Source organism: Nothobranchius furzeri, chromosome 2 (assembly GCF_043380555.1).
Source record: "Nothobranchius furzeri strain GRZ-AD chromosome 2, NfurGRZ-RIMD1, whole genome shotgun sequence".
NCBI classification, from domain to species: domain Eukaryota; kingdom Metazoa; phylum Chordata; class Actinopteri; order Cyprinodontiformes; family Nothobranchiidae; genus Nothobranchius; species Nothobranchius furzeri.
Genome location: NC_091742.1, coordinates 90146631 through 90170590, shown reverse-complemented (window position 1 = coordinate 90170590; position 23960 = coordinate 90146631). Strand labels below are relative to the sequence as shown.

The 23960-nt window shown below is 46.1% G+C and overlaps 1 protein-coding gene across 1 annotated transcript; it reads left to right on the top strand.

Annotated features, from left to right (window-relative positions):
- Positions 1 to 3705: 3705 nt before the first annotated feature.
- Positions 3706 to 17424, top strand: LOC107376774 (high affinity immunoglobulin gamma Fc receptor I). The gene is made up of 7 exons (XM_070548344.1): positions 3706 to 6688; positions 6758 to 6820; positions 7679 to 7936; positions 11420 to 11677; positions 11834 to 11953; positions 14389 to 14479; positions 14582 to 17424. The coding sequence occupies exons 1-6, from the start codon at positions 6658 to 6660 to the stop codon at positions 14466 to 14468; spliced, it is 810 nt and encodes a 269-aa protein (XP_070404445.1). The 5' UTR covers positions 3706 to 6657; the 3' UTR covers positions 14469 to 14479; positions 14582 to 17424.
- The last annotated feature ends 6536 nt before the right edge of the window (positions 17425 to 23960 follow it).

The following is a 23960-nucleotide window of genomic DNA, read 5'->3' as shown; positions in this document are numbered from 1 at the left end:
CCGGTCCATAAGGTACTGCCATCCCCGACCTCTGCGACGGGCGTCCAGGACGCGTCGGACGGTGTAGATGGGCTCAACGTCGAGGGAGCGGGCAGGCGGAGTCGCCGGAGCCGGAGGCAGAAGCAAGGAGGATTCCATGTAGGGCTTGAGCCGGGAGATGTGGAAGGAGGGATGAATGCGGAGAGTTGCCGGCAACCGCAGCCGGTACGAGACTGGGTTGATGACCTTCTGTATTGTGTAAGGCCCGAGGAACCGGGGAGCGAGCTTCTTGGATCCAGCACGGAAGCGGAGGTCCGCGGTGACACCCAGACCTTATCCCCAGGGACATAGGAGGGACCAGGACAGTGTCGGCGGAGATGTTGGGGAGCATAACGGGCGTTAGCTTGGGTGATGGAAGCTCGTGCTTTGATCCAGGCATTCTTGCAGCGCCTCACTAGGGATTGCATGGCAGGTACAGCAACTTCAGGCTCCTGGTGGGCGAAGACCAGGGGTTGGTAGCCATAGCAGACCTCGAAAGGGGACATATGAGTGGTTGAGGAGGTGTGAAGATTGTGGGACAGCTCTGCCCAGAGGAGGTATTTAGGCCATTGCGAGGGTTGGGCCGAGACAAAGCACCGCAGGTACCGACCCAGCTGTTTGTTAACCCGCTCCGTCTGACCATTGGTCTGCGGGTGATAGCCTGAGGATAGGCTGACCGATGCTCCCATTAGGTGGCAAAAGGCTTTCCAGAACAGGGCCATAAACTGGGGACCCCGGTCGGAGACCACATCGACAGGGAAGCCGTGGAGGCGCACCACGTTCTCCAGGAATAGTTCTGCCATGCGGCGGGCCGAAGGGAGACCCGGAAAGGCAATGAAGTGGACAGCTTTAGAAAACCAGTCAGTGACCGGTTGTTGAGGTTGTTGACCGGGGGGAGTCCTGTGACGAAATCCAGACCCACGTTGGACCAAGGACGGCTGGGCACCGGAAGAGGTCTGAGGACACCAACAGGGACCTGGCTGGGTGTCTTGGAGTGGGCGCAGATGTCACAGGCACTAGTGTATTCCTTAACATCCCTCCCCATGCTTGGCCACCAGAGTGCTCATTGGAGGAACTTCAGAGTACGAGAAAACCCTGCGTGGCCAGACAGGCGTGACGAGTGGGCCCAGGAGAGTGCCTCACTGTGACAGGATGTAGGGACATAGAGACAACCCGCGGGGGTCTCTGGAGGTGCGGGGTCATCCCGGAGAGTGTTCTGGATAGCCTCCTCCAACCGCCACCTTAGGTGGGCCAGGAAATGGTGCTCTGGGAGAATTGGTGCAGGCTCGGACGTGGGCGTGGCGTGTGTGAACTGGCGGGAGAGGGCATCAGCCTTCTGGTTCTTAGTTCCAGGGTGGTAGGCGAGATGGAACTCATAGGGCTCGAAGAAGAGGGCTCAGCGGGCCTGGCGAGGATTGAGCTGCTTGGCGGATTGGATGTGAGTCAGGTTCTGGTGGTCTGTCCAAATAGTGAAAGGCTGGGTGGTGCCTAGAAGCCACTGTCTCCACTCCTCCAGTGCCCATTTTATGGCCAGCAGTTCACGATCGCCCACGCCATACTTCTGCTGGGTGGCGGAAAACTTCCTAGAGAAGTAGGCGCAGGGATGGAGCGCAGGGATGGAGTCTGTCATTGGGCCCGCCTTAGGACAGGATGGCACCGGCACCGACGCCCGAGGCCTCAACTTCGACCACAAAGGGCTCCATAGTCTCTGGATGGCGGAGGATAGGAGCCGACGTGAACCGGGTGACCAGGTGGCCGAAGGCCCAAATGACATCTGGAGTTAGACGGAACGGTTGGCCGGGTGGGCTTCGTCGAGTGAGGGAGGTGAGCGGTGCCACATTGGTGCTGAATTTGTTAATAAAACGGTGGTAAAAGTTGCAGAAGCCCAGAAAAGTCTGTAGCTGTTTTAGGCTCGTAGGAAGGGGCCAGTCAGTGACCGCCTGGACCTTCTGAGGGTCCATGGTTATGCCCTGATCCGAAATCATGAAGCCCAGGAATGAGATGGTCCGCTGGTGGAAAGAGCATTTCTCGGGCTTGCAGTATAGGTTAATGTTCAGGAGCCGGGTCAGGACGGCACGAACATGGTGGAAGTGTTCGGCCTCGGACTTGGAGTAAATTAGGATGTCATCCAGGTAGGCAAACACCCACCGGCCCAGCATGTCGCGGAGGACATTGTTAATGAGGCATTGAAATACGGCGGGGCTGATGCACAACCCGAAGGGCATGACCTGGTACTCCCAATAACCAGTGCGTGTGATGAATGCGGTCTTCCACTCTTCCCCAGCTTTGATGCGGACCAGATTGTAGGCGCTCCGGAGGTCCAGTTTTGTGACGATCTGCACCTGGGAGATGGTGTCCAGAGCAGTCGAGAGGAGTGACAGGGGATGGCGGTCCCTGATAGTGATCTTGTTTAGACCCCGGTAATCTATACAGGGACCAAGGCCACCTTCCTTTTTCTTCACAAAGAAGAAGCCTGCAGCACCCGGGGAAGAGGAGCGTCAGATGAAACCCTGCTGGGGGGGCCTGGTTGATATATTCCTCCATAGCTCTGGATTCGGAGGGAGAGAGAGAGAAAAGGTGCCCACGGAAAACAGGAAAAAACAGGGAAAAGTTTCTGTGGAGGCATTTCAAGAAATTTGTAACCCCGGGATGTCTCCGTCAGCACAAAAACAAACAACTTAGCAACTAACCTCCCTGCTAACAAATCAGAAAAGGCTAATTAGAAGACATCCCATCTCCTGGTGGCAGTGGGCAGCACTGTCCAGGATGAATCTGAGAAGTTAAACCAGCCACTGCCTCCCCAAAGACCCTGTTTAGGTCTTTGGGGAGACCTAAACAGACCCCAAAGACCCACCCCAAGATCACAGCCACATACAGTTGTCGCAACACATTCTCTCTCCCAGCGCGCCAAAAAAAAAACGCTTGGTCAGCCACCCTCCGCCTCAGACCCCTGACGCCAGAAGTGCCCTTTTTCGTTACTTATGTGCGAAAAGGGATTTTTCCCTTTTCTGACTGCAGATCCCAATGCAGCATAAAACTGACGTGATGGAATGTCCACAGCCAGGACACCAAACAAGCTCGTTGTACCTCACCCTAACCTTATCCTCTTATTTAACCTTCCCCTCACCCCGATCCTAACCTTAACCATGTTGCTAGCGAACACGTTAGCGATGTGCTGATCGCTCTAAAAGCCGGCTCTATGAAGTGAACGGCAGCAGCCACCTCGTCATTGGTCGAGTTTGGACTGAGGCAACGCGAGGGAGAGGTTTCAACTACCAAGGTGGAGGTTAAAAATTGAGGGTATTTGTAACCTCCCCCTCGCCAAATGGTATGTTCTAACGTTCCCCTTGGGCGGCAAATACGAAAAATCACAGTCATAATGCATGGGAAACAAACGCTTGATCAGAGTGAGAGTAACGTTTTAGGTAGCAAGAGGGTTAAGGTTAGGATGAGGGTGAGGGGAAGGTTATAAATAGTAAAACCTTAAGGTTTAGGTGCGGTTAAATAAGCTGGTTCGGTGCCGCATCAGCGGACATCCCATCACGTCAATGTAATACTGCACTGGGATCTGCAGTCAGAAAAGGGAAAAACCCCTTTTCGCACATAAGTAATGAAAAAGGGCGCTTTTGGCGTCAGGGGTCTGAGGCGGAGGGTGGCTGACCAAGCGTTTGTTTTTGACACGCTGGGAGTGAGAATGTGTTGGTTGTCGACGCATGACTGCCCATTGGCCCCTTGTCATCTTCTTCCACATCATTGATGTGAGTGCATACAATGCATTCGTGATATGGAGTGAGATAAACAAAGACTGGAACGGGGGGAAACTGAGCCGAAGGAGGGTTTTCCTGGAGCAGCTTGGTAATGCACTGGTGAAACCTCAGATTGAGAGAAGACCGTGCCTTCCAAGAGCATCAGCAGCTGCTGTAGCTGTTGTGAGAGACATGCAGACAGAAACAAACACCCAAATTCCTCCAGTGGCACAAACAGCAGGCAAGAAGCGTGGCAGGTGTCAGGTATGTCCCACCCGCAATGACTCTAAGGCCCTGTCCACACGTAGCCGGGGATCTGCCAAAACGTAGATATTTTTCTACGTTTCGGCCTGTCATCCACACGAAAACAGAGTTTTTTTTCACACGAAAACGGATCTTTTTAAAAATTCCGGCCAAAGTGAAGATCTACGTTTTCTCCGTTTTGGGTGTCTGCGTGTGGACAGACAAAACCGGAGTTTTAAGGTCCGCAACGTCACTTTCCGCGACAAAAAATGCTGACATCACGTGTGCGACCTGTGTTTACACTAGCCAGTATCATGGAAGCCTTCAGAGCTGCGTTCTGTCACTACCCAATCCATCAATTGTCCAAGCGCTTTCTGCTTGTTTGTTTTTGCAAGCGGAATTACTGCTCCTTGCAGAAGACCACAGACAAAGGACGAGGTTAAGAACGGGGGAAGTACTGCCGCCTACAGGTCTGGCATGTCCTTAACAATGTATTTATCCGGGTACGTGTGGACAGAGTTTGTTTTTAAAACGCAGTGGTGTGGATGCAAGTTTTTGGAGGGGCGGATATTCGTTTTCAAAAAACCCCGGCTACGTGTGGACTAGGCCTAAGACTAGCATGACCTGTTTGAAATGCAAGAAATGTGTCTGCAAGGAGCATGCACACACTTTCTGCACATCCTGTGTACAGCAGTGCAAACTAAAAGTTTGACTGTGGGGATAGAGACTGTTCCATGTTCTGCCTGATGTTCTCATTATGATCTTCTGTTTCAGAGGTGGGTGAACTTTCAAACATGTAATCCCCCAACACACAAAAAACAAACACAAAAACAAAATATTAAAAGCAAAAAACTAAAAAAATTAAAAAAAATCATAAAATAAAATAAAAGCAAAAATAAAACATTTTTAAAAACTTTAACTCTGCCACTGCCGGTCCCAAGCCTGGATAAAAAAGAGGAGGGGAGAGTTAGACTTTCTAACTATGTGACAAAAAACAGATGGAAATAAATAAATATGTTTACAAGAGGGAAAAGAGGGGTCACCAACATCAATCATTATGGTTCATTCTGTAAGAATCATGAATGTGCACCTTACATTAGTAAAGATTTGGACGAAAGATTTGTAAGATACACTAACTCTAAAACTGAAAGTTTGACCTGATGGTGGCGCCACAGGAAAGGTCATATCATCACCAAAACCCATTAAGGTTCATCTTGTGATCATTAATGCTAGAAAATATGAGAAGATTTGTATGAAAACTTTTCAAGATACAATTATTTTATCTTTGGTCTGATGATTCAAGTTTGGCCTGATGGTGGCGCTAGAGAACAGGCCAGCTTTAACTATCAAGGGCTTATTTATGCATTTAACAAATAAACAAAGTGTCTGACATAAAAACTCATGCAACAATTTTCAGTACATCATTTTCTGGAGGCAAATATCCCTGGGGTCAAATTGACCCCTGAGGGTGAAAAGCGTTAGTAAATTTGAGGAGAGTAGGAGGGTTAAACAAACATTTAAGCTCAATAAAGTAGAATTAAAAACACCACCAAGGGTATTTGACTTCTATAATCTCAAACACCCCAAAACTGCTGTCTAAAGTATATAAGACACTGTCCAAAATAGACGATAGAATAGCAATCCCTATTGAAAAATGGGAGGTGGATCTATCAGTCAGCTTTGACCAGAACTTCTGGTCCCAAACTTGTTTAAAAACTTTTAAAATGATCAGACACCCCAATTTACAATTAATTCAGTACAAAATTCTACACAGAGTACACTATACAGGTCATCGGATGTTCAAGATGGGGTTTGTGTCGTCTGACACCTGTACACACTGCACAAACAACATTCCTGACAATTACATTCATGCACTGTGGTCCTGCCCACCTGTCCAGGAATTTTGGGGTAGAGTAAGTGAGGATCTGTCAAAATGTCTGAAATGTCATATCCCAACTTTCCCCTCTCTTTGTTTACTGGGAAACCTGGACGATGTCCCGATTGAAACATCTTATGCTCACGTGGTTCTGACTGCCATATGCATCGCACTGTAAACCCCGATAAGTTCAGTCTACTTATAAAAACCAAGGTAACCCGTTGCCTTAAATATTTTAAGTAATGAAGAATTAGTTGAATTGATGCAGCTAAGCATGTTCAATGTACTTAAGACCTTAATGGGATTAAATTAAATATTTAAGTTGAATATACAAATAACAAAAGTTACATTAACTTAAGATAATTAGTTTAACCAATGCCCCACCATCCATTTAGTTAACTCAACTTGTCAAGACAGCCTTACTCAATTACCTATCAAACTACATTGTGTATTCTAACTCAACAAACTTAACTTTTATAATACATAAAAATCTAAATATAATATTCAATCGAAAGAGCCAAATAAATGCAAATGTAAACAAACACATTTGTCCATGAAATGACAATAGAATAAAGAACTGAAGGGTAAAAAAATATCTGAGGTTTAGTTGTTGAGATATTTTACTATTTATGTATTATTGATTGGTTTCCAGGGCCTGTCACTTACGTTGTTGCCCTGTTGTACATCATCCACTTCAAAAATAATCCAAACAGGAAGGGGAAGCTCAAATGCATAAGTGAGTGTGAAACCTTCAACAATCGGTACTGAGCACCAATGGAGGCTCCAGCTCTGTGCAGACACATCTGTGAGTACTTGAGTGTTGTTGTTGAACCAGAGCAGCTTCCAGACTAACAGCTTGTTTCTGACTCTGCAGTAATAACATCATTTGTCCTGCTGACTGCACAAACACAAGGCTTTTACACTGATCAGGATCATGGTGAGTTTACTTACTTGTTTCACCTCTCTTAGTGTGTCCTAAGGCAGCTGTGGCTACATCGTAGCTTCATCACCATCGGTGTGTGAATGTGTGTGTGAATGGATGAATAATACACTGTAGTGTAAAGTGCTTTGGAGTCCTCTGGCTCTAAAAGGGACTATACAAGTGTTGATCATTTATCATTGATCATAATTTACTCACATAGTTGTGACACTCCTGGGAATTGCGTTAGTGTTCGGGTTTATAACAGCCAAACCACAAGTTCAGTAGGAAACCACCTAAAAGCATCACGTGTGTGCTGGCATCTCTACGCTGGCTCCCTTTAAGGTGCTAACTCTGGTGTATAAGGCTCTTACTTGGCCAGCCTTTTGAACAGGCATGCTCCATCAAGGGCCCTTCGCTCGGCTGACAGGGAACTGCTAGTAGTTCCATGTTCTAGGTACAAGTCAGGGGGGGGATCGTGTGTTCTTGGTGTTGGCCCTGAGGCTATATGAGGTCCCTTTGATTGTGCACCGGTCATCTTTTTTGCACTTTTTAAGTCCCGTTTGAAGACGCATTTCATGTCATGGCATTCCAACAGTAGATGTTGTAGCGTGGTATCAGTGTCATGTATGGAAGGTGGCATTTTAAATGAGGTTTAAATGGTCTTATTTGTACCTGTAGCCTGCTGTGTTGTCCAGCACCTTGGGGATAAGGCCGTGGAAGGGGCTTTAGAAATAGTGAAATGAAATAAAAATGAAATAAATGACTGTATTCATGGCATATTGATCTGCTGAGCTGCCACACTGTAATTATGAGGTTTGTGTTTTTATTGACAATTAGATTAATGCACAAAACTCATTCATCTCCTCTGTCCAGATGCAGTTCTGCCTGAAGTCTTCCCAGACAGGCTTCAGTTCTTTGAATTTGAGTCTGTGTCTGTTCGCTGTGAGGGGGTCAGTGGGTCGAGCACACAGACGGTTTGGAAGAAACTAAAGACATCATGTTTCTCTGAAGCGTGTAACTCATCAGCGCCATCCTGCACCGTTAATCCTGCTTTTGAAAGAGACAGCGGAGAATACTGGTGTGGAACTGGTGAAGGTGGACAGAGGGGTGCTGTCAACATCTCAGTTACTGGTATGTTCATCTAACATGTATGGGATTATAAAGAGCACGCTGCATTAATCTGGAGATGCTTTTCAAACTTATTAGGTCACCATTTAAAATCAGCACAGTGCATCGTGATGAAGGATTGTACATGTGTGGACGCCACCATGCTCAGGCGTAAAGATGCCCATATGTGAGCGACGGTGGCACAGGAGTAATTGGAAGGTTGCAGGTTCAAGCCCTGCTCAGTTTGTCGCTGTGTCCTTGAGCAAGACACTTAACCCACGTTGCCTTCTGGTGGTGGTCGGAGGGGCCGGTGGCACCAGTGCTCGGCAGTCTCGCCTGTCAGTGTGGCCCGGGGCAGCTGTGGCTACATAGTAGCTCATCCCCACCAGCGTGTGAATGTGTGTGTGAATGGATGAATGACTGTGTTGTAAAGTGCCTTGGGGGGTGTGTGTTATACACCACATTTACTGAGAAAACATTTTTACTTATTAATTTTGAAAACGATCAGTTGCTCTGAGTTTAACAGACTGGATGGGAAAACAGCCTTCTACCTGTAGTTCTTGCATTAGCTGCTGGCAGAAAATAAACAGGGAAATGCAAGAATTAGAAACGCCTGTGACATCAGCATCCCCATCTTGGCTTGCATCTTCTATTCCTTTGTCTTGGACATCCACGAGTCCTTTAATCACATCCAACAGATCACAGTCCAACACGAATGTTTCACGTTGCAGCTCAGTGTGTCTGCTCCTCCAACGTTTCACATCGCTCACAAACTTTGTGCATCCTCTCTTTGCACGTCTTCCTCCTCCAGTCCATTTTTATGGCGCGGTATGGGGTCCAAAATTAAGACTACTGCCCAGCGCCAGGAGGCTATATAAATTCTGAAGAAAACTACCGACCTGATTAATGATAAGCTGGCGCCGGTAACTGAGAGGCTGGCGCTGCTTACTGAGAAATAGCACCTTTACCGGCGTTACTACTAGATACGCTAGGGACTAGCAGCCCTCGGCTGGTCATTGACTGGTTCACACACTCCCTCTGCTATCTATAAGCATGGATAGGCTAGCGTTAACCTGGACGAGCTGGTGTTAGCATCGGAGAGGCTAGCCATTAGACATGCTAATGGCTAGCCTCTCCGATGCTAATGCCAGCCTATCCATGCTTAAGGTCCGTCAAGGGGGTAGGAAATCCAGCTAGTGGCCTGCCTAGGCACGCTAATGGCTAGCCTCTCTGATGCTAACGCCAGCCTATCCATGCTAATGGTCCATCAAGGAGGTAGGAAATCCAGCTAGTGGCCAGCCTAGGCGCGCTAATGGCTAACCTCTCCAATGCTAACACCAGCCCTTCCAGGCTAACGCTAGCCTATCCATGCTAATAGACAGCAGAGGAAGTGTTTGAACCAGTCAATGACTAGCCGAGGGCTGCTAGTCCCTAGCGTATCTAGTAGTAAAGCCGGTAAAGGTGCTATTCCTCAGTAAGCAGCGCCAGCTTATCATTAATCAGATCAGTAGTTTGCTTCGGAATTTATATAGCCTCCTGCTGCTGGGCAGTAGTCTTAATTTTGGCCCCCATACCAGCCATATATTTTAAGAGGATCCAATTGTCCACTCCTCCACGTTTCTCTAACTTCCAAGCTGACATATAAATGATTTTTTGACTTGTGTTGCAGCCTTTAAACAAAAGACCCTGGGTGGCAACAAGTGGTTTCCTTTTAAACACATTCCAGACAGTTCCTGTCATCTAAATCATCCAATCATTCCTCAGAATTTAAAACTAAACTTAAACTATCCACCAAGTGTCATGACTCGAGGGAGATGTTTAACCCAAGACATGCAGAATCAACACGACTTCAATGGGTGAGTAAAGAAAAATCCTTTTATTTTTAAACAGGAACTAAAGGAGCACTGGAAGGTCCAGTGAGGGTATGCTGTTCGGCTTAAGTCCATTTAATTGTCCAAGATATGCAGGAAAGGGTGACAGCCTAGGTGAGCGTAGGTGGTGACACAGCGAGCTGAGGTGGATGAGGCAGCGGAGATTAAACGAGCAGGCGTTGAAGAGGAGGATGGGACGTGATTCTGGAAGTCCAGGGTTCGAGCGGCGAGAGTAGTGTGTAGAGTTGAGTATCCTGAACAGAATAAACAAACAGGCTTCAGAGGAAAATCCAAAAGGCGTAATCCAGAAAAAACAGTCCAAGCCAAAAAATCCAATATCTAATTCTAACAAGCAAATCAGCAAACAAAGTCAAGAGGCTGGGGCTACCTAACAGGTGCAATCATCCGGCGTAGTGTGGTGTCTCCATCCTCCCTTTATACCCGACCTCCAGATTGGAGATTCGACGCACCTGCAGCTCCCTCCGCTCCTCACCTGTGGAAAATTGCCTCAGAGATGGTTAGTGTGGAAAGAGTGCTCACCTCAGGAACATGACACCAAGTGTGTGAGGTGGTCAAAAACAACCTCATTACCTCCCGCTGACATCTAACAAAACCTCACAGCAAACGTGTAATTTCTCTAAATAAGGGGAAAGTCCTAAAGTTCACAAACTTCCCAAATGTAAATATTTACAGATTTAACTTTCAAACTAACTTAGATTCTCACCAGGACTGCACTGGCCATCGGGCAAGGCTATTGGTCCCAGTCCAGCCCTCAATCTTTCTGCTTAAAACGTACAAGAACAGATAAAACTAACAATCTAAAGAAATTCTACGCAAACGCCCACAACCAACGGATTCAGTGGTAGAATCGTGCCTCTGTTAGCCAATCAGAGGCGAGATATCCGAATATCAGGAATTACTGCTCCAAATTCTGAAGCTTAGAAGGGAGGCCCAGACTTCCCTCTCTCCAGCTATTTGGGCCAGCTCCTCTGGGGAAATCCGAAGGTGTTCCCTGGCTAGCCTAGAAACAGTCCCCCCCAACGTGTCCTGAGTCTCTCTTTCAGGGGTGCGTCTAGAAATTTTAGCAATTTTCTAGGGGTGGCCATGGCCACCTTTGGCCTCCCCTTGGGGGCGCCATTGCTCTCTGTAGGTCTCCTCTTTGTTGGATGTGCCGGGAAAACCTCACCAGGGAGGCGTCCTACTCAGATGCTCGAGCCACCTCAACTGGCTCCTCTTGATGTGGAGGAGCAGCGGGTCTACTCCGAGCCCCTCCCAGATGACTGAGCTTCTCCCACCCTGCAGAGAAAACTCATTTCCGCCGCTTGTATCCGCAACCTCGTTCTCTTGGTCACATTAAAACAATGTAAACATGATAATAAATGCTCTACAGTGGACCAGATCCACACATTGTCACACCCGAAGAGTCGAAAACTGTCGCTGGGTGACCAAGCGTGTGTTTCCGATGCGGGGACGCTTTCCATCACTCTCCAGGTGACGGAGAAGTCTGAAGAGAAAACATGTCTAGTAATGTGTGTGCAATACTCCACACTCAAGCTGACATATCTTGGCATAGAAGAAGAGAAGTGGTCAGATTTAGACAGATCTGTGAACAACATGTTCCTCTCACGTTTTTCAGCAGGTTTGGTGATCCTGGACATTCCTGCCACACCGGCAGCTGAGGGATCTAATCTGACTCTTCGCTGCATTGATAAGACATCTGAGTTGGTCCACATTACTGATTTCTACAAAGATGGTGTCTACCATAAGATTGGCTATAAAAGCCACATGACCCTCCAGAACATCTCCAAGTCTGATGAAGGACGCTACAAATGTAGCATCTCTGGGAAAGGAGAGTCTCCGGAAAGTTGGCTGGCTGTGGTCAAACCACAAACAGGTGATTGGAAAGTTTTAATGCATGTTTTGCTTTCTGTCAAACGAATAAAACACCCACTGATTACTGTAATGCAACAGCCTGCGTTCAGACAGGATCTGGTGGCCATGTGAACACGTGTCAGGAACAAAACTTCACATCTAACCTGTTATGTTTCAGGACCAGATGAAGAGGCTCCGCATCTCAGAGGCCAGACTAAAACAGTCATCCTGCTGCGTGTGTCTCTGACGGCTGTCCTGCTGCTGCTGATCGGAGTGATTCTCATCAGAAAACACAAAAGTACAGCAAATTCTTTCCAGTGACCAACATTTATTCCGGGGAAAATCTGGGATTCATGAAATCTATAGTTAAATAATGAATGTGTTATTAATTACAGAATACTGATCTTTTTTTTTATTCTTTTTTTTTATTTATTTATTTCATTTTTTACCGTGTCCTGTCTGGCTGTGAAGCAAACAGAATTGATGTCTGAATGCTGGTAACAAGCCTTACAGATTTACTCTCAGGTGGAGCATCAAAGCGTCTGCTTTTAATGTCACGCCTGATACTTAAAACTTTATTGTTATTGTTTTTGAATGCTTTGTAATTCCAACCAGACACGGAGACAGGGAAGAGACAAAAGGGGAGGGGGGAGGGGGGTCCACAAAAATAAACTATCAATGATGAACAGGGGTCTGCTTCTAGACCTGCAGAAAAGGGACACACAACAATACAACAGGAGCAAGCTATCACTGCTTCAACCTGATGAGGAAATATAAAATCAACATTGTTTAACTGAACAATCACACGATAATAAATCAAAGTGCATTAAGTGCCAACCACAGCCTTAACACATGTGTTGAATGTGCCCAAGTCCATACTTATGAGAGCACCATGTGGACACCTGTGTGTGTACACGCGCTTGCATATGTAAGGTTTCTCTACAGGAGCGTCCAATAGAGAGTGTGAGGGGCCACAGATCTGCCCCCTAAAGATAAGCAGGAGATGGAGGGAGTTCCAAGTCTCAGAGATCCAGGCGCTGCCCCAAAACACAGGAACCCCAGGGAGACTGCGGCCAGAAAAGCCCCCACCCCCTCTCAAGAGGCGCAGAGGATCGCCCCGGGGGGCCACAACCAGCAGCCGGCAGAGCCCCGGGAGTTATCAGCAGCAAGCCCACTGGCCCGCCCGCAGCCTCCCACCCCCTAGTTGGCCGAGCACGGAACCCAGCGACCCAGGACCCAGGGGTGACCATTCCCTCCGGGGACCCAGCAGAGCCCAGGGACTCAGACCCCACCAGGCAGCCACCGGGATTAATCAGGCAGACGGCAGACATCTTAAACCCCCGACCCGGGAGCCGCGAACACTCAGGCAGACCAAGACGCCACACCAAGTGTGGCAGGGGGAGGGTAGGCAAAGATGTGTAGCAGCAAAAGAAGTCCCAGGAGAGTGGAGGAGTCAAAGGCCCCACCTGACATATACAGTCATATAGACACAGTCACACACTCCCTCCCTCATGCTCACAGATACAACCAAAGACTTACAAAAATGAACGTTAGACACCCACTCATGCTCCCCATACACACCCTATTCACTCTGGTCCCGGTACTGCTGCACAAAGGGTACAACCATCACCGGTTCCCAGAGTTTGACCCTTTCTGCTGGGGTGCTGATGAGCAGGCTCCCCCGCCCAACACTGAGCACAGCAACCCACCACCCCAGACCCCAACCAGACAGCCAGATCTCCCTCCTAGCCTCCAGCCCCAGGAAGCCAAGCGACAACAGAAGTTTGCTAAGACCCCTAGTCTCCCTCTGCCTGCTCCAATATAGTGTTAGTGAGCGTTGATGTGGTGTATTCCATGGCTGTGGTGAGCGGGCAGTGTGGGCATCATCTGACCTACATATAATACTGGTTAATGCAAAGAGTTTCTCTATTTTTCCAATTCAAGAGGATAGTTTTATTAGCGATGCACATGGCAGTCAGAACCACGTGAACCAAAGATGTTTCAATTGGGACATCGTCCAGGTTTCCCAGTAAACAAAGAGAGGGGGAAGTTGGGATATGACATTTCAGAGACTTTGACAGATCCTCACATACTCTACCCCAAAATTCCTGGACAGGTGGGCAGGACCACAGTGCATGAATGTAATTGTCAGGAATGTTGTTTGTGCAGTGTGTACAGGTGTCAGACGACACAAACCCCATCTTGAACATCCGATGACCTGTATAGTGTACTCTGTGTAGAATTTTGTACTGATTTAATTGTAAATTGGAGTGTCTGATCATTTTAAAAGTTTTTAAACAAGTTTGGGACCAGAAGTCCTGGTCAAAGCTAACTGATAGATCCACCTCCCATTTTTCAATAGGGATTACTATTCTATCGTCTATTTTGGACAGTGTCTTATATACTTTAGACAGTAGTTTGGGGGGGTTTGAGATTATAAAAGTCTAATACCCGTGGTGGTGTTTGTAATTCTATTTTATTGAGCTTAAATTTTTGTTTGACTACAGATTTAATTTGGTGATATTCTAAAAAGCTATTCTTATCCATTCCAAATTGGGAGACTATTTGATTAAATGGGATGAAGTCCAATCCTTCATATATGTGTTCCAGGTATAGGATTCCTTTGTTTTTCCAGTCCGGAAGGTTCATCATTTTATTATTTTGCAAAATATCAGGATTATTCCAGATAGGTGTGCGTCTGCATGATATAAGTGAAGACTCTGTCATTTTTAGATACTCCCACCATGCTGTCATGCTGCCAGAGAGGTGCTGATACTAATAATTTTGAAGCCTTCAAGTTTTCTTATGCTTGAGCTAATAAATGGTAAGTCTGAATACAGGATACTGATCTAATACTAATAACCATTAGGCTGTTATTAGGAAACGTTGTGTTTTGTGTAATAAACTCTAGTCCCTACACCCCCAGCAGGTCCCTGAGGTCCAGTGATCAAAGCCTACAGGTTGTGCAGCACCAGGCTAAAGGTCAAAGGTGACAGATCATTTGCTGCAGAGGCCCCCAGACTCTGGACCTCTCTCCCCCTGAGCCTGAGATCAGTGGACTCAGTGGTCTCCTTTAGCTGGCTCTGGTGTGACCTTCACTCTCCTCATAATGCTGTCTACCTATTCTGCTGGGATTCTCTGATTATTAATGTTATCTTTCCCTTCCCTTACATTTTTCTATCACAATTTCTGACTCCTACAAATGTTAATGTATTTTTATTTTTATTCTTTTGAAGCACCTTGTGATTTTATCATTAAAAGCCCTCATTTCTTCTTCTACTTTGCTGTTTTTACCGTTTGTTTATCTTTAGCCTCGGGTAGCATCACCAGCCAGGTCACAGAGGCAGGTGAAATGCGAGTGTTTCATGTATTTAACAATCCTGTTTTTCCTGTTTGAATAACTTTATTGTCCGTTGAAGAGAAACCTGCCCGTGAGGTAGAACAGACCTCGTGTTGTAAACGAACGCTATGCTGAGTTTCTGCGGGACGGAAATCTTTAGCTTCACGATGAACAGAAATGTTCAACTACCATCCGATGTATTTCTGCATGAAAAATAGAAAATAACGTGTGGGTTTTAAAACCTATGAGTTCATTTTAAAACACTGTGCTGCTGGTTCAGCATGGAGTTAATTTTACACACCAGCTCACCAAACTATTTCACATCCGCACCTGCAGAGCACTGAGGGTGGGAACTTTAGCTCAAGCAGAACAGCGGAACCACAAGATGCAGCAAAAGCTTCTGTCTTGTGGTTATTTAGACCAGGGGCGTAACCATCATCTCAGAAACGAGGGGGGCCCATTTTTCAGAGATCTTTGAGTTATTTATCATCCTCTCGCATTCAGTCTCACCTCACAGCAGTAGCTCAGGAGGTGGAGCGGGTTGTCCACTAATCAGAAAACCATTTTTTATGATTATATTGGGTCGCAATGAGTTTTTTGTGCAGTCTGACGATGAAAGTAGTCTCCTACACCTATCTCCTGCATTAGCTTCTGATAGGAAATAGACAGTGAAACTCTTGGATTAGAAAAGCCAGACATATCCATGTCTCACTGTCACCGAACATTCATGGACTCACCCATCTTGATCGTGACTGGGAAGGCTGAGACCAAGTACACCAACCAGTAGAAGCTAACTGTTAGCATTAGCAATTCCAAAACATGGCAGAACTCCCCCAGGCTCGTGTTATTTGTGATAAAACATCCATGTGGGTGGTCATCGGTAGAGTCGTGTTGCTGTCATCCAATCAGAGCGCAGAAGTCCCAGTATCAGGAAACAGCTGTGATGCATCGACATATTGTTTGTTGATTAGCTGTTTTTCATTTGCAGCTTGCTTGTACAGTGTTTATTTCACCAGGATCGTTCACACACACCTGTGTAGATATCTCTGCACACTTTTGTATATTTTCTGTACTAACAGATGAGTTTTTTTTACTGTGATGTACACAGAGCTAAGTTGTGTCTTCTGCATTCATTTAGCTATAAAAGCCGTAACACCTGAATGTCTCCTTTGTGGGATGATAAACGTAGATGATATTCTATGTGAGTCACTTACACTTCTTTCTAATGGTGCACCAGTATATTGTTTCTACTGTGTTGTTGTGGTTCTTTTCCTTGTCAAAACACAAGAGAATGAGACACCTTTATCCTTAACAGCGTGGGGCTTTATTGTGCCATACAGGTTTATACAACACCAGTTTTGGGACAGCGTCCAGCCAGGATCTGAGAGCCTCCGGCTGAATCTTCCAGCAAAAGCCCTGTTTACACCTAGAATGCATTTCAGTTATACCCTTTACTGATGTAGCGTTATTAAGGTCCTATTGTCTGCCCTTAACAGCTGCCCCTTCTCACAGTAACATCGCCAAGGTCGGATGCTGGTTTCAGTATGTTTACATTCCAGAAGAAGAGACAGAAGAAGAGAAGAAGAACGCTTTCCATTAATTAATCAAAGTTCTTTATTCGTGATAAAGCTAATCAGAGCATATGTTGATCATTAATAAATCAGGTGAATGATCTGTGAAATAAAGATGTCATGAGTTATGTGTTTAATGAATAAACAGGACTGCACCAGACAGACTGATCTGCATTGACATGGAAACGCATGACACATTGTTCTCAACCAACCAGAACTTTCGTCTGCCGTAGGTCAGAATCTGGGTTGTTTAATGAAGTTGTCCAATCCGGTTTACTAAGATTTGTAAACAACTAGGAGATATAAAACAAGGCAACGCCATTTTATACTCAGTTCCATTTTAACCTCGGCTCTGTTCGATCTGAGCTCCAAAGGAGTTACATCATATTCTCAACGTAGTTTTCAACCAGCTCGCAATCCATCACCGCAAAAGAGAAGTACAGCCTGGCCAGATGTACTTTCTACTTTAAGCTGAGAACTGTCAAGCTGGAGATTTCCGTCGTTTGAACAACAAGACGACGTCCCTTCAAAATAAGAGCTGAACTCGCTGACGCCTGCCGACTGCTACTGGGAGTCGATCCACAGACGGGCTTTGTAGTGCTGTGACCGCTGTTCTACCAGCTCCAGTACATCTGAAGGTCCGAGGACCTGGCATTTCCTGATCTACACGGGAGACTCCATGGGTACGTAGTCACGGCACAAAATGGCTGCTCATGTCATCAGCTTCTGAAGCCTCGTGGTTCCTAGTCATAACAACCAGATTCGCTACGTCAGCCTAGAGATTCTAAACAACACACACACACACACACACACCAACACTATAACATTCAAATCCATATGCATCCATCATTGAGATAGTCCTGGTAGATTGTAAGAATTTATAATTTTAGAAATTAAAGATTCTTAAACGATCCCAACTCTCTCTTTTCTTGTCTCTCAGTCAATACAGAGTGTTTAAGTAAACTCCCTGATGATAAAAACAACCACTTCTGATTATAATATATAGATCTAATTATAGTGTATGAATACACAAACTACAGATCACTACACTGACGTCATTCCTGCATATCTCAAGAAGATGGAGACTTAGCTTGGATGCTGTTTCTATTTCCCAGTATGGTCAGCTGAATGCTAACCAGCAAGCCCTGTTGTCTCTGCTAACCAATATGGTCAGAAAACTTAGTCTTACTGGAAGTGATGCAACACATCTTGGCTCCTACTGAAAAACAAGATGTTAAACCTCACGTACACAGTTTCGGCTCCTACATTGTTTTTATATTTTTCTCTTGGTTTCCTGTTTTGATCTTTAAATAGTTTTTTCCTTCTTGTGAATTTTAGTTGTGAGAGGAGCTAAATAAATACAACTGTTGGTGCTTACTGCAACAACAAAACAAAAGGAAACCTCTGCAGATAAACGGTGAGATCTAGTTTTAAGTGAAGACAAAACACAAAGAAAAATATAAAATATTCAGGAAACTAAGTTGACATGCATTTCCTAAAGATCATTTACATTGTCTTTCTCACACACACACAATACTCGCATGCACCTACATATGCACGCACACACAGAGCCGGATTAACGCAAAGGCAAAGTAGGCACGTGCCTAGGGCCTGATTGGCTGGATGGGGCCCAGACAGAGGAACAAAATTAAAAATAAAGAAATTAAAAATTAAATGTACAAATGTCCTATGATAGAATTTGTAGATAGGACTCCTATCTACAATTTGTTTCAATATTTATTAATTAACTTAAAATAGTGACAATGTTTATCTTAACCATAGACCGTTTCATTGGCTACGTCACGTTAAGGCACCACCCAATTAAGGACGTCAGAGAAGCGGTCAGAGTCAGAGCGGGACACAACTAAGCTGGCAGGTGTTTTTGAGTAGGCTAACTTTCACGATGCTTTCGGGTTCGGCAAAACGTAAAAATATAATAATAAATGAAGAGGAACAAAAGAAGAGACAGTGGGGGGCTTTACAGAAGTTTCTTTCGGGCTGCTCAGGCAGCCGTCCGACAGCTGTGAACACGCTCGAGTCAGCAGAGCCAGAGGCCGGGCCCAAGTCAGAGCCAGAGGAGACACGACCCGAAGACGCGGTGGAAGATGCAGCGGGAAATGCGGCGGAAGACGCTGTAGCGCCAACGCCGTCAACATCAACGCCTTCACAGAAGGACGAACTGGAAGAACAGCAGCCAGAAGTTAGCCCAAGTCTTACAGGAGCCTCTAGACCCAGAAAGGGTGTTAACAACTAGCTAGCTAGCCATCTGATCCTGCAAAGTGGTACCAAACTGATGATAGGATGCGTGAGTACTTTGCACTAAACCATCCCTCTCAAAATATTGGATAGTTCTCTGTATCACAGAGGAAATCTGGAGACATAAACCGAAGCTTAACCAAGGAACATTTCTTCAGACGTGTTTCTGCAGTGACTGAGGCCTGTGATGCTGGAAGGCTGAAGATTATCCCGGAGTGGAGAATGCTAAATGGTTTCCTTGGTAAGTGTTGCTGGTTTTATTAATTATTTTTCAAATAATTTTATTAATGTTCAAATAGCATAACAATAAATTCACACTCAGAAAATTGACACAGAATTTCTGATTCAGCAGAGGCAAAAACAGCCTGAATGAGCATAAAGTAGGATCAAAACTTAAGATAACGTTTTCATTTTATTAAAATACTTTTTTTAAGATTATAGATTGTATAAAATTTATACTGTAATAATTTAGGCTGCGTGTTTATAGTTTGTTTTTGCGCCTTTAAAACATGCTTCAGTCCATTCAAATTAATCTATTTCTTCTTGAATGTCTTTCCACCATCATGTGATTAATTTGTCAACATTTATAAATGTTGTAATCTATAGTATTTAGCAGAAAATATTTTTAATTAAATGTAGTGATTAAATATAAACAGAGCAAATAAGAGACACATATTTGCTCTGTTTACATAGTTTAATGACACCTAGTGGTTATTTACTGGTACCGCCTGGACAATGACACTCCCAATGGATAAGACGAGGATCATTTATTAGCATTTAATACAGCTGTGTAATGACGTATAAATTATTAATATAAAAAATAGTCTGATAGAATGTTTTACATACAACACATGACTTATTTTGGCATACAAACAACCAATTTGTAACCAAAAACTAGGCTATGTAAAATGTGAATGAACTGTTATTAGTAACTTTGGTAAGTTTCAGATTTCAGTTCATTAAATAACATTGATGGAGGGGGGGGGAGGGGGGGGGGGGGTGTAATGCAGCCTGCCTAGTGTAGTCCATTTATTTAATCCGGCTCTGCGCAAACACACTCACGCATGCGCGCGCACACACACACACAACACTCACATGCACGCACACACACACACATACACACATGCACACAAAACACACACATGCACAACACTCACATGCACGCACACACATTCTCACACACACAGAGTCACACACACACACAGAGTCATACACACACACACACACAGAGTCACACACACACATAGTGGCACAGTGGTTAGAGCTGTTGCCTTGCAGCAAGAAGGTCCTGGGTTCGCTTCCCGGTCTGGGATCTTTCTGCACGGAGTTTGCATGTTCTCCCTGTGCATGCGTGGGGTCTCTCCGGGTACTCCGGCTTCCTCCCACAGTCCAGAAACATGACTGTTAGGTTAATTGGTCGGTCTAAATTGTCCTCAGGTGTGTGTGTGTGTGTGTGCGTGTGTGTGTGTGTGCATAATTGTTTGTCCTGTGTGTCTATGTGTTGCCCTGCGATGGACTGGCTCTCTGTTCAGTGTGTACCCCGCCTGATTGCCCGCGCGACCCCACATGGACAAGCGGGTTCAGAAAATGGATGGATGAAGCCCCTTGTTATTTTTATCTTGAGAGGCGCTATATAAAAGATCATTTTCTTTCTTTCTTTCTTGAGAGTGATCCAGAATCATAAAACCCATACACACATGTGTGTACAATCCAACTACTTTCATGAAGCATCCCAAGGCTGACCCCCCCCCCCCCCCCCCCCCCCCCCCCCCCCCCCGCCTACCCCATCCAGTCCACTGGCCAGACAGGGCCTGGGGGTCATCTCCAGCCAACTCCAGGCCCAGTGCCCTCATGCCGTAAAGCAGGAGGAAGAGAACAGGGCGGTATAGGCGACCAGTGAACTAGGGGTCCGGGTTTCCAACTAACAGCTCACCACCGCCACCTCTCAATTTCCCATGGGCAGTAAAGGGCGACATTGTCCTCTGCTGCCAGCAGATAAAAGAAGTGATGCGACCAACACCGGCGATCTCTGATGGTGGATAGAGCTACTAGCTGAAACGTGTCAGGGAAAAAGCTATTTTTCTACTAAACTGTGTAAGAAAAGAACAAGAACTGGATTATGAAAACAACACTGTTAAAGTTGGATGCACAGCTTCGGGGTTTCTTAGTTGAGGCGACCACAGGAAACAGGAAGAGGAAGCTCAGGTGTACGCATGACTTCGAGGTGACTGAAACCCTCAGCAGTCCGTGCTGAGCACCGGTCATGGAGGCTCCAGCTTTCTGCACACACATCTGTGAGTACTGAAGAGTGTTGAACCAGAGCAGATCTCAGACTGACAGCTTGTTTCTGTGTTGCTGCAGTGGTGAACTTGCTGGTCCTGCTGGCTGCACAAACGGAAGGAGGCGATGCCGCTCAGGAACACGGTGAGTTAGCAACAGTCTCGCTGTTTTGTTGTGACGCTCCTGGAATTCCTCTGAAAGCTGATTTCATTCAGCAAACGTACAACTTTAGTGGGAAATGACCTGAATATGTGTCCATCTGCTGAGCTGCTTTACTGTAACCATGATACTAGCAGGCCTGCATTTGGCTTCTAGGCTTCTAGAGCTCCCCAAGGCACTTTACAACACATCCAGCCGTGCACACACTCCTTCACACACTGATGCTTTTGCTGTGAAGCGCCTCGTGATTTCTATCTTGAGAGACGCTACAGAGAAGATCTTTTCCCCCTCGTAGCCACAGCTGCCCTGGGGCTCTGTGACAGAGGCGAGGCTGCCATACAGGCACCGCCCGTCCCTCAGACCACCAGCAAAGCGTCTTGCCCAAGGGCACAAGGACTCTGACAGGCTGAGTTTACCGTAACAAACCTGATAATCTCTTCTGTCCAGGCGCCGTTCTCCCCGAGGTTCGTCCTGACCGGCTTCAGTTCTTTGAGTACAGCTCTGTGTCTGTGCGCTGTGGGGGGGTGGGGGGGTCAAACGCATGGAGGGTCTGGAGGAAACTAAACACAGCAGGTTCCCCTGAAGCCTGTGATACCTCAGCACCGTCCTGCACCATCAATCCTGCCACTGAGAAGCACAGCGGAGAATACTGGTGTGTGACTGGTGAGGGAGGACGGAGCGGGGCCGTCAACATCTCAGTTACCGGTATGTTCCACCGGCGGGGCTGCGGCTGTAGCGGAGCGTGCTGACACCTAAACCCTGCAGACCAGAGTCACATCTCCATCTCCGTAACTCCTCAGCAGGTTTGGTGATCCTGGACATTCCTGCCCGGCCGGTGGCTGAGGGATCTGATCTGACTCTTCGCTGCATTGATAAGACGTCTGAGTTGGACCACATTACCGATTTCTACAAAGATGGTGTCTACCTTAAGATCGGCTACAAAAACCACCTGACCCTCCAGAAGATCTCCAGGTCTGACGAAGGACGCTACAGATGCAGCATCTCTGGGAAAGGAGAGTCTCCAGACAGTCGGCTGGCTGTGGTCCAACCAGGTGATGGGATGTGTTTCATTTTCAGACGGGAACATAACGGGTTATAATCACAGCCTGATACCTAAAGGGTTCTTTTCCTGGACCAGATGGAGGGACCAGACCTCTCATGCTGCCGCTCGTGTTTCTGGCGGTCCCGCTGCTGCTGCTGCTGGTCGGGCTGATTCTCTTCAGGAAGTGCAAAGGTACCTCACTGATGGGTCGCCATTATTCCAGGGAAAATCAGAGATTTATTAAATAACTGAGTGTTTGGGATTCTTACAATCCTGTTACTGTCCCAGGTTCTACACTATCACACTTTGTTGAAAGAAATCTTCTTTGCTTAACTTGTTTTTACTTCAGCCCCGCGTGCCGACCACCACACCCCTGAGCAGATGTGTCTGTACACCGTAGCGGTAAAACCAAGGCAGGTGAAAGGTGGGTGCTCCATCTGTTTATCAGAGTCTTTCTAAAAGTGATGAACAACATTAAATAAAACTGTGATTATTTTTTTATTGTGAGGTCAAAACAAACCTGCCTGTGTGGCAGAAAGGCTGCTTGTTTATGTCATGTTGGGTTTGTTATGCTGGGAATGAACCTGCAGCTTCATGGGGAACGAAAATGTTCTGCAGCCTTTTGATTGTTTATAAACGAAAACAAGAAACGACCACGTAGAACTGAAATGTGGGATTTACAAGGGAATAATAAAAGCCCTGTGGTGTGATGGTGTTAATGTTACACACCAGCTCACACAGATGTTTCAGATCCATGCCTGCAGAGCGCTGATAAAAAGCTTTATTGTGTTTATTTAGACAAAAGTATGTCAGAACAAACAGAATCAGGCAAAAGCTACAGCTAATGCTAACGTTGTGTGTAATCTGTGCATCAGTTTCTATTAGAATAACACACACACACACACACAGTTATAATCATCCAAACTTGTGTCTTTTCCCTCAGAACCAGAAGTTGCCAGAGTTAGTGTCCCCGTGGATCCATCAGAGGAAACCATTTATTCCGTGATCAACTAGCAGGAGGCCGGGAAGGAAAGAAGTGCTCCTCATTACCTTTAGCGACAGTGACTGGATGCGAGGAGCACGAGGAGTCGGTGCAAAACGCTTCCATGAAACAATAAAGCATGAGAGAGAGATCAACTTTGTCTTTGCCTACCCAGAAACCAAGAAGTTTAGGCGGTTGTGGAACGAGAAAACTAGAAGATGTAAACTCGACAGAACTTCGAACGCTGACGTCAGCAGCAGCAGCTGATGATGTCACAGCAGCTGCAGATCTGTGGTTCATTGCATCTGTGGGACTCCCATCAGCGTTGACTGGTTCTGTAGACCTACCTGCTCGTCTCTTCACGCCTTTGTGTGGACTTTAAAATAAAACTGCTGCTGTTTTATAATTACTGGGTGAGGTTAGCCACGAGTCTAACTGAAAGCAAACCCTCGTGTGATATTTATACTGAGACCCTCACATGTTGGCTTCTTACACAACAACAGCCTTTTGAGTCTATTCATTTAGACTTGCTGTTACTTACAGAGACCTGGTTTAAAACAGTCATACACATGTTATAACCGGACCTGCTTGGTCACACGTCCGTAGCTCTGTTCTCTTGCAGCAAAATGGCTGCAGATGTGTTTCCTGGCTGTGGCCTGGTTAGCATTTTCTACC